The following is an 11,553-nucleotide window of genomic DNA, read 5'->3' as shown; positions in this document are numbered from 1 at the left end:
CCCCACCCCTTCCAATCCTAAGAGAGGGCAAGGCGCCCTGCCCTGTGGAAAGTCCAAGGTCTTCCTTACTATATCTAGGTTGAGCAAGGTGTACATCCAAAGAGAACAGGATCCCAAAAAGCCTCAATGGTTGATTTAGGACAAAATAGTAATCATAAAAACGAAAAGTAAGAATAATGGTAGGTCTTTAGATTTGTATTTAATATTCCCAGTTTTTGGTTTACCTACTTTTTGTGATGCTTGACTTTGTGGCCAGGGCCTTGTACGTATACTAAGCTTGTGTGCCAGCTCTGAGCTATGCCTTGATTGCCTCTCTTTGTATCTTTAAAACTTACTCATCTCTTATAATTGTGGGGGAGGGCAGGCACATGTCGTAGTGCATATGTGGGGGTCAGTAGACAGCTCCTCTTGGGAGTTGACTCAGTCCTTCCCAGTGAGTTCTGGAGGTCAAACTCATGTCTCAGGCTTACATGGCAAGCACTTCACCTGCTGAGCCATCTCACCAGCCCCTCTCCTATCGTTTTGTTTTTAAATTTGAGAGTTTTCTATGTGAGTACTGTATTTACATTATTTCCAACTCCTATGTCTTCCCCTACTTCCTCTCAAATTCATGACTCCTTTTATAATGATTTTGTTACATACACCCTCTCTTTCTTCCTCTCTCAGGAACACATACTCACGTGCACACACACTAACCTACTAAGCCCATTTAATGTTGATCTTACATGTGTTTGGGATGAACACTTGGGATTGGATAAAGCTTTAAGAGTCTTACACATGGAGCAAACAGATTCTCCCTGTCTCAGTAGCCATTGATTGTCCATAGCTCTTCATCTAGGGTAGGGGCTTTATGACATTTTCCCTATCTGGCTTGGACTGTCAACTGGTAGTGTCATTATACAGGTCTTGTTTAGGTAATAATATTGTTGAGATTTTGTGGATACAGCATCCCTTTGATGTCTTAAAAGATTATGTTTAGCAGCAGGTGTCCTGATTCTCTTATAATCTGTTCCCCCACCTTCATTCTCTGACCCTTTGGTGTAGGTGTTGTGTTGTAGGTATACCAACTGGGACTGGTCATTGTATATATGTACAAAGGTTTGTCTATTGTCCTTTGAGAATGCTTCCTGGAATGTCTAAAGGATTGCAGTCGTCTCTCATCTTACTTGGCCTTATGAATACCCAGGAGCTCATTCTCTTGTCTCTTTTGCTTTCTTGGCACAGTTCAGTGGACCAGGGGAAGAGAAGTTGAAACATGCTGCTGCTACATTCTGCAGTAACCAGCCTTTTGCTCTGGAAATGATCAAGTCTCGTCAGAAAAAGGATTCTCGATTCCAGACTTTTGTGCAGGTAAGTTGAGCAAGTTATGTGCCCCCCCTCAAAAAAAAAAAAAGGCACAAATTTTGTATCAATTATAGAATAAACTTGAAAAATTCTGGTTTACAATGTTTCATCTAGGTTAATATTAATTTTTCCCCTTCATTTATGTTTTTGTTTTATGAATATGGATGTTTTTCCTACCAAGTATGTGCACCATCCTCAGAGACCAAAAGAATCCCCTGAGGCTGGAGGTACAGATAGATATGAGTTGCTGCCATGTGGGTGCTAGAAATCAAACCTGAGTCCTCTGGAAGAGCAGCCAGTGCTCTAACTGCTGAGCCATCTCTCAGCCCCACCCAATATATTGACATTTTAAAAAAGCTTTACATTACTTCCTAAATTACTGAAGGAATAAAGATGATTTGGGAATGATGAATAATAAAAAAACACATATGAAGACTGAAATATTTGACATAGATATCCACTTTGCCATAGCAGTTTTAATTAGGAAAAAGCCATATTCAGTTGTTTTTGGGCATTTTCCACTGATCTATAGCCCTTTTTATAGTCTTTTCAGGTAAGGGCTTATTAAATTGCCCAGGTTCATTACATTGCTCATTGCTCTGTAATCATGCTGGCCTTGAGTTTACAGGCCTGTGCCACCAGGCCTGGCTCATATTCACTTAGCTTATTGTTCAAGTTTGAGATGGGTTTTTATGAGGCTCGGGAGGATTTAAGCAGTGCTGAGGTAGGGATAGGAATAGGTAAGAGTCTGAAATTGTGGTTCCCAGGCTTTTTCCATCCACCTGCCTGATTTATAAAGTTATTTGGACACAGTACATTCATTTTCTTTTGCTGTATTGTTAGTGGCAGTCGTGGCCTTTGTAGTTTAAGACTATGGCTACAGTTTAACAGGATCCTTTCCCTTGTATTTTATCAAAATGTAGAGTTGAGTTGCAGTCGCACCTGAAGCTCGTCTAAGTCCAGTGGTGGTTGTTGGAATCCTTCCTTCCTTCCTTCCTTCCTTCCTTCCTTCCTTCCTTCCTTCCTTCCTTCCTTCCTTCCTTCCTCATTTTCCTCCTCCTCCTCCTTCTATTTTTTTGGTAATTGCAAGACAAGGTCCTACTTTCTTGCTTATGGTTGGCTAGGAACTAGTCCCAGATCCTGGGGAATACCCCATCTCCCTTCCTTGTAGCCTCTCAGGCAGGTGGTTGATGGATTTTTTTGCTTTTTTCCAAGCCAGTTGGGTAACTTCTTTCTTTTTGATTTTAGGATGCTGAGAGTAACCCCCTGTGTCGTCGCCTTCAGCTGAAAGATATCATTCCCACCCAAATGCAGAGGCTTACCAAGTACCCGCTTCTTTTGGATAATATTGCCAAATATACAGGTACAATATTTTTGCTGAAACAAAAATAGGGGATCAGAGAAATGGCTGTGTGGTTAAGTGCTTTTGCAAGGACCTAACACCCACACTTGTGGCTCACTGTGGAGTTAGCACACTGTAACTCCAACTCCATGAGATCCGACAACACCCTTTCTGGTCTCTGCACACCCACATGTATAGACTCTTATACAGATATACACACATGTGTTTTTCTTAAAGTCAAGAACAAAAGACAAGAATATGTCCTGCTAAATAAGTAATCTTTCATAGCATCTTGGTGTGTAGAATTGATTTCTGTCAGTGATAAGGCAGAAATTCTCTGACTAGACATAGTGCAGTCTTCTCTGACCTGTTTTCACTACATCCTCTAGAAGTGGCGTAGGCATGGAATTTGGCATACTGTGCTGCACGGGCCGCATTAAGGCCACTGCCTGCTTTTTATCTCAAAATTATTATTCTTTTAAAAAAATTGTCTCCCAGAGTCCAGGCCCATGCTGAACTCCACGTGGCTAGGGTGGCCTTGGACCCCTGACCCTCCTGTTCGCGCCTCCTAGGTGTGGGATTGCAGCATGTTTTTGTCAATAATCTCTTAGAACACAACACATCCAGTCCATCTGTTTGCATAGGTCTTTCTCTCTCTTTCCAAGACAGGGTTTTTCTGTTTAACAGTTGTAACTGTCCTGGAACACTCTTTGTAGACCAGGTTGGCCTTGAACTCACTAAGATCTGCTTGCCTCTGCCACCCAAGTACTGGGATTAAAGATGTGTGCTCCATACCGCCTAGCAGCGGAACTGACAATTTGGAGTAGAGCTCATTTGGCCTGCAGAGTATGTAGTATTGTCATCTGACCCTGTATAGAAAAAATCCACCCACCTTTGTTTCAGCCTGTGTAATTGCTTTGAGGAGGCTTCTTACTAGGCCAGATGTTTTGTATCTGAAAGTACTTTTATGAAGCCAAGTGAATTATCATTCCAGCTTTCTCATCTTGAAACATGAAATGATTTCTGAGTTTTATGTCCCAAACTCCTGTGTTTCTTTTTCTTTTCTTTTCCTTTTTTTTTTTTTTTAGTTTCCTAATACAAGGTTTCTCTGTGTAACAGCCGTGGCTCTCCTGAAACTCACTTAGTAGACCAGGCTGTCCTTGAACTCACAGAGATTTGCCTACCTCTACTTCCCGAGAGCCACCACTGCCTGGTCACACCCCTGTTTCTTTTACCTGAGACTAGGCATGCATGCTGGGGACCACTAACTATGCTACCTGGCAGAAATGTAGCTTTGCATTTTATTCTGAATGTATCTGTCGAATGAAGCTGTCACACCTTTTGAAGATTACTGCTTTGACTCTAGTTTTGTTCTTTTTAGTGTAGAGATGACAACTGCGGTGTTGGTGAACTTAATCTTTCAGCACTACTAGCGTTGTAATCATTCCTTCCTTTAAATACAGTTCCAAACACAAAACTTATCCTGGGATTCTTCAGAATTAGTATATAAAACCCGGTGGTCATAATCATCTAGGTTGTGCACTGCAGTTCCAGGAGGAGGAGAGGCCCCTTCTTTGTTCAGCTTACAGAGGCTTTTCTTAGAAGTGTGTAACATTGGGGTTTTAATTCATTGTACAAGGTAGCATTTGTGCATCTAGGGTTCAGTATTGTGATTTCTTCTTTTTTCATCCTTTCTGTATTGGGGATTGGACTTGGGTTTTGCACATGTTAGGCAAGAGCTCTACCAATAATTCCTATTGCCAATCCCTTTAAAAAAATTATTTTGAGACAGGTCTTAGCATGTAGCCAAGGCTAGCCTCAAGCTTGCAGTCCTCCTGCCTCGTTTTGTAAATAGCATGTACTTCATGCTTGTTCAAAAACTACCTGAATAGAGGCTATGCCATAGGTTTAACATGGTATAGAAAATGTCCAAGGCAGTAGTATATATCTTCTTACATTCATTTGATTAAAATTGAAGTGTGTGTGCACATATATGTGCATGTGTATATTTTTCCCTAATTTTCTCCATTTTCTGTCTCTTCCCCATATTTAGAATGGCCACCAGAAAAGGAAAAGGTGAAGAAAGCTGCAGATCATTGTCGTCAGATCTTAAATTATGTAAATCAGGCTGTCAAGGAGGCAGAAAACAAGCAGGTAAAAAGGAAAAGCAAGATATGCAGGATGGGATTGGAGAAAATTAAAGTAGTATATCTGAAATCTGAAGTAACTGAAAGTATCATTATACAGTTGATGTGCAGAACGTTTGGGTCCAGACGATCAGAGATGCATTTGACTGCTGATCATCTCATCTCTAGCTCCGTTTGCTCATTTGTTCTGTTTACTTAGCAGGTATTTGTGGGAAATGTACTGTATGGCAACTGTAGAGGACTGGGTGCATGAGAGAATGGAGCTTGTTTTCTAAGAGCAGGAGATTGCAATGCTCATGGCTCATGTTGGCTGTGACACGTGTTAGAAAGGAGAGCTTCCAGTGCTGGGAGTGTCTGATTGGGGCCAGGCCTAGTTTGGACATGTCAGGTGGTGGCTCTCAGAAAAAGACTGTTTGAAGAATTAACGATTGAACCACATATACTCTGAACAAAGCACAGAAATGAACCAAAAAACAGTGTGAAGAGCAAGGTAGATGCAGAAGGAGCAATATGAGTAATTAAAACATTAGATGAGGATTAAATCATACAGGGCTTTTCCTACCATATTAAAGGCTTGAAGTTTTGTTTTCCTCTTTGTAAAAATTTTTTTTATAAATTCTTCTTACATACATTACAGAATCAATTAAGCAGGGCTCATAGGGTCTCACAGAGACTCCAGTGACAGTCATGGACTCTGTGTGGATCTGAGCTCTGCATATATGTCATGGTTGCTAGTTTGATCTTTTTAAAAACTTGAAGTTTTGTTTTAAAAGTGATAGGACCTTGTTTCTCTCTGAAGAGTGGGCTGAAGGAAGAAGGTAGTCCAAGATCAACAGTGGTGGAGCAAGGATGTAGAGCAAGGTGGGATCTGGAGAACTACTTATGAGCGCAATTAGCAAAACTTGTTAACTGACTCAGAAAAGCATGAAGGGAGATGATGTCCAGGAGAGATGCTCAGGTTTCTGGCTTGCGTGTGTGGATAGAGAAGAGGCATGGGGAAGCCACAGGCTTGTGGAAAAGTTGAATTCAGTTTGGAGCAGCAGGTGGAGATGTGTAATGTGAGCAATTTCCTAGAGGGACCCAACTCTAATTAGATTCAGCTGAAGACAGAATGTAATATTGTGCACATAGAGAGGCTCTTCGCATTGTGGACATGGTTTTTATTTCTTAGGAACTGAGTGTGACAGCTTTATTGGAGAGGCTTTAGAAAAACTGTACAACTCAAAAATATTGTTTGGAGTGCAAAATGGTGAGGCCGCAGGAGGAATATGGCAATGTCTATGTGTAAAAGGGCCTGTACCTGCACTTCTGTCCTTTGGCCTGGAAGTTCTGATTGTAGCAATTTACTGAAGAGATATGAAGATATATACCTACAAACAAACTTGTTCAAGAATTTTTTATGGTAACTTTATTCATGGTCTCCCCAAACTGAAAACAACGCAAGAATTCAGCAGGAGAGTAGGTAAACCTCGTAGAATATAACTTAGGCTACCAGACATATACAAGAATGGATCTAATTAACATTATAATGAGTGAAAGAAACCAGACACAAAAGAACACACACATAATTCTATTTGTATAAACTTGTAAGAAACTAAACTGATTTGTGATAGGAAAACAAATAAGAAAAGCAATTGCCATTGGGGACATAGTGTAGAGATAAACTGGGAAAAAATACAAGGGATCTTTCTGAGACCATACTAAAAATGTTTTGGCAGGAGTTTGAGTTACACAAGTGTATTTATCCGAATTCATGGGAAAAAAAAACACTTAAAATGCATGCGTCTTACTATGTGTAAATTTTAAAAAGAACCAGTGTTTGGGAGGATTGCTTAACAGATGAAGGACCTGCTGCACAAGCCTGACAACCCGAGTTCAGCCCCTAGCCCCCACATGGTGGAAGGAGAGAACAGACCCACCACAGGCTTTCCCCAACTGCCACATGAGGATCCTACCGTGTGCAGAGTCATACACACACACACCTCTGCATACACAAACCTTAAACATAGACATCATTAATAAATACTGAACTTAATGATATGCATACTGCAGTATTTAGTGGGACATGTGCTCATACTTGATTATTTAGAAATGCATCTACAGCATAAGATGGACTGATGGGAGATGGGAGGTGAAGAGACTGTAACAATGGACGGCCTGTAATAGATGGTGAGCGTTGGTTGTGGAGTGAGTTGTACAAATTTATTTTTGGAACATTTATGATAAAGAAAAATGCTCAAACCCTTTGAAGCAATAGTTCTTTTAGAAACATATCTTACATATATATCTACAAAGGTGTTCAACATATATGATTAAAGCCATTTATTACAGTATTATTTGTTACTGCTTAACATTGGAAGTAACCACAGTACCCATTAGTAAGATATAAACTATAGTTGATTCACAGAGTTTGAAGTTTGAATGCTGTGTGGCTATTGAAGAAAAGACACTTCTTTCAATACGCTACTGTAAAACAATCTCCAAAATATACTGGTTAATCCTGTACCCAGAGAAAGAGGAATACCTATGTGTCCTAGTTGGTTTCTTTCTTGCTCTGATAAAACACTGACCAGAAGCATCTTGGTGAGGAAAAGGTTTATTTGGCTTGCATTTCCATATTACTGTCCATTATTGAGGGAAGCCAAGGCAGGAACCTGGAGGCAGGATCTGAAGTAGAGATCATGGAGGTAGCTTCCTCGCTTGCTCTTCATGACTTGTTTAACCTGCCTTCAGATACTACCCAGTACCCAAGAGTGGCACTACCTGCAATGGTCTGGGCCCTCCTGCATCAAGAATTAGTCAAATCAATGCCCCACAGACTTGTCTATAGTCTGATGGAGGCATATTCTCAATTTAGATTCACTCTTTCCAGATGTATCAAGTTGACAAAAAAACAAAGCAACAGTCAGTATATTATATGAACAGATAAGAGGGCTGTATAAGCCGAGCGGACAGGCACCAAAGCTACAGAGAAACCCTGTCTCGGGGAAAAAAAAAAAAAAAAAGAGGGCTGTATACTGGAGGCTAAAGGAATGCCAGTGTTATGCTCCCACATCTTGTCTTTAAAGGATTTATATATGCACACAACATACACAGAGACAAGCATACTCATATACATGTGTATTCTGTTTGCATAGGATTTTCTCAAAAGTCACCCAAGAAATGACCATTAATGATTACTCTTTAAAGAAAACAGGAGGGGAACCAAGGGTGGGAGGAGACATACGTTTTATTATGTACATTATACTCCCTTCTGAATTTTGTACTCTGTACATGGTTTACATATTCAGAAAATAGGTATAAGCTTACTTAGAGGTCACCAAGTTTGAAAAGAATATTGAGAAGGGACAGCTGGAGAATAAGAAGAAACTGGGAAAGCATCACTAATGTTGGGAAGAGGTGTGCTAAGGAAGAGTGGGCTGTCTGATACTGCAGTGACTTTGGTAAAATACAGACTCAAGACATCTCTGTGATTTAGAAACAAAGAGGTCATTGATGCCCAAAGCCTTAACCCTGGCTCTATCCTGTTTAATTTTCAGCGCTTAGAAGATTATCAGCGTCGCCTTGACACCTCCAATCTCAAGATGTCCGAGTACCCAAATGTTGATGAGCTCAGGGTGAGAGATGCTCTAATCATAATTAAAAACATAAAGTAAAATGTGAAAACCTGGCAGGCAATTAACATCTCAGTGGGAATAGCCGTCCTTGAAGGAGTTCTGTGTTGTGGATGTCTGCATTTATGACTACATTCTGCTTGTTGAGGTCTGAGCTGTGTCCAGGGTGTTTCATCTTCATCAGAGATTATTTTGTGAGATCCTGTAACTGTGTGGCAGGAATTGTTAGAAGACTTGGGAGCACTAGCTATTACCAGATTTTAATTGCTCTGTACTTTTTACTGTTTTATTATAAGAACTTTTCAGATCACTGAGTCAAGATAATTTTTCCATGACACTTTTGAAAAGCATGAGGGGTGAAACCAATATAAGAGTAGTTAACTTTTTATTAAATTGTTATTTCCTATGCCTAGGCTTTAGTATTAATAACCTTTTAGTATATTAAGTCTTTTTTTTTTTCTGAGACAGGGTTTCTCTGTATAGCTTTGACTGTTCTGGAACTCACTCTGTAGACCAGGCTGACCTTGAACTCACAGAGATCCACCTGCCTCTGCCTCCCAAGTACTGGGATAAAAGTCATGTGCAACCACCAGCCTTAAGTCTTTTTTTTTTTTAAATACCAGTTTACTGATAGTTGTATTGGCAGATTTATTTGATATCTATTTAAAATAAACTTGTATGCCATCTATAATAGTTTTATCAGAAAACATGCTAATGTATGTATTTCCTTACCTGCCAAAGCGTGAGAGTTTCCCTTGAGATGCTAATGCTAAAACATGGTGTTTTTAATTATTATTAAAAACTTATTAGTAAGTTGCTGGCACAGACGAATTGGCATTTTCCTAGTAAATACTGCCATTTAAAACTTTCTTTGGGAGGCTGGGAAATGTTAGGAGTTAGGGCCCTAGAACTCAGAAGCCTTGTACAGATACACACACACACACACACACACACACAGCACACACCATCTGCTTCTGGTTTATTGCAGCTAAGGAGTGGGGACATGTTGTGGCTCTTTGTAATGCCATCCATAAGCTTTTACCCATCTGGAGGGTTTGCAGAGAATATGCAGGATTGCTTTTCTGTAGAATTCTTGTCTTTTAGAAGGTTTTGTTCAGGCTGTTTTAACATGGACTGTTTCATTTTCAAGACACAGCAATACCGTGTCTGAATGTAAATGATACCTTTTGTATTAAGTCCGTTTTGTAAAGATACTAGTTGTGGTGGCTGTAACCCCACCAATAAAATAATCTTCAAAGTAATTTATGTACTCTTCTTTTTACTTTGGCAGAATTTGGATTTAACAAAAAGAAAGATGATTCATGAAGGGCCTTTGGTTTGGAAGGTCAATCGGGATAAAAGCATCGGTAAGTCTCTGGAGAGGGTGGAGAGAAGAGAGTGGGAAAGTCTGCCGGTGGGAAGCAGACTTATTCACAGTTTTCAGTTAGCAGTGGTATTCTACAATATCTGAGCATTTGTGGGAGCTCTGCTTGTGTGCTTGTTAAGTGTAAACCGTGTTACATATTCATCTAGGAATGTAGCAGAAAACTATCCCACTTGAGTTCTGTCGTCATCTCCTGAGGAGTCTTTGCAGTGAGTTTTCTGTGGACTAGCATCTTTTGAGTTCTTGCCGTGAGGGAGCATTACTTTTAATTCTTGTAACTCTCAGATGATATTTCCACAAAGCATACTAAAATGAATTATTAAAAATGAAATTAAAGAGGATAGTTTTCAGATCAGTTTTTAAAATTAGCTAGGTTTTCCAGAAATAATTTCCTTTATTTTAAATTTCTGTACTTAATAGATTCTCTACATTTTTATTTCTAGATCTTTACACACTGCTACTGGAAGACATTCTTGTACTGTTGCAAAAACAGGATGACAAACTGGTGTTACGGTGCCATAGTAAGATCCTGGCATCCACAGCTGACAGCAAGCACACGTTCAGTCCCGTCATTAAGCTGAGCACAGTGTTGGTTCGACAGGTGGCAACAGGTGGGTGTGTTTGCTAGAGGATGCTGGCTTCTAGATGGGCTGGGAAACTGCAGGATACTCAGTGTTGCATAAGCAGCACAGCGATTTCTGTTGTTTTGTTGTTTATATGTGTAGAAACTTACGTGAAATTTGCTTATTGTTTAGACATCTAGTTGAAATTTCACACCACCAAATTATTTAAAGACAGATTGGCTCAGTTATAGTGGTGTATTATTTGTGTTTTAATAAATAAAGCTTGCCTGAAGATAAGACTGCAGAACTAAGCCACTAGAGGCCAGGGAGTGGTGGCACACACCTTTAGCCCCAGGACTCAAGGCCACTCTGGGAGAGTGAATCAGTCTACAAGAGAAACATATTTCACACATTGATTCTAGCACTTGGGATGATGCGCCCTAATCCCAGTCTTGGTGCAGCCTGAGGTTTGGTCTACAGTCATGCTAGGACAGAATCGCCCCTTTGTTTGTCTGAGCCTTGGTAGAGGTGAGGACTCTCTAGTGACTTGGCTGCTTTGCTTTTCTGATCTTCAACTTGAACCGCAATATCTACCTCTGGGTTCTTATTAATCCTGCTTCACTCAATGGTTTTCTGCATTTAATAATTTCAACACATTTACTTTTGTGTTTATTCTGTTGAAATTGGTGATAGATGTCAGGAAAGGTAATGAATACTTTGAGGGTAACCCCAGTGAGAAGGCTGCCTTTAAAACGGCATGTTTGTTTGTTGGGGAAAAAGTGAAAATTGAAGAGGTGGGTGAATTTTTTTGTTTTATTTAATTTTATTATTTTACGTGTATGGGTGTTTTGGCTTCATATATGTATGTCTCTGAACCACATTTGAGTCTGATGCGCTTGGAGGCCAGAAGAAGGTATTGGATCCCTGAGCCTGGAGTTACATACAGTTCTGAGCTGCCGTGCAGGTGCTGGGAACTAGTGTTCTTAACTGCTGCACCATCTCTCCAGTTCTGAGTTTGGGTTTTTTTCTAGCAGTTTAGGTTGACAAGTTATAGTTTAGTTGTATTAGGATGAGATCCTTTATATAACTTAATTTCATTACAGCAAACTTTGTAACCTCTTTTTTGCAGTGTTTCTCAAATAATCTTAACAACTTGGAA

General features: G+C 40.0%; 1 protein-coding gene across 3 annotated transcripts in view; it reads left to right on the top strand.

The window, feature by feature from the left end:
- Positions 1 to 11,553, top strand: part of Arhgef12 (Rho guanine nucleotide exchange factor 12) — a 135,897-nt gene that overhangs the window by 113,507 nt on the left and 10,837 nt on the right. For all 3 annotated transcript variants that reach the window (XM_050120065.1, XM_050120064.1, XM_050120063.1), the window contains 6 exons: positions 1,225 to 1,350; positions 2,593 to 2,707; positions 4,740 to 4,840; positions 8,373 to 8,450; positions 9,739 to 9,814; positions 10,275 to 10,442. In XM_050120065.1, coding sequence (XP_049976022.1) covers positions 1,225 to 1,350; positions 2,593 to 2,707; positions 4,740 to 4,840; positions 8,373 to 8,450; positions 9,739 to 9,814; positions 10,275 to 10,442 — 664 coding nt within the window. The remainder of the gene's footprint in view (positions 1 to 1,224; positions 1,351 to 2,592; positions 2,708 to 4,739; positions 4,841 to 8,372; positions 8,451 to 9,738; positions 9,815 to 10,274; positions 10,443 to 11,553) is intronic.

This window comes from Alexandromys fortis, unplaced genomic scaffold, assembly GCF_014885135.2.
Source record: "Alexandromys fortis isolate MF-2015 unplaced genomic scaffold, M_Fortis_MF-2015_v1.1 scaffold_190, whole genome shotgun sequence".
Lineage (NCBI taxonomy): Eukaryota > Metazoa > Chordata > Mammalia > Rodentia > Cricetidae > Alexandromys > Alexandromys fortis.
Note: the sequence above shows the minus strand (reverse complement) of the source record. Positions and strands in the feature narration are given on the sequence as shown.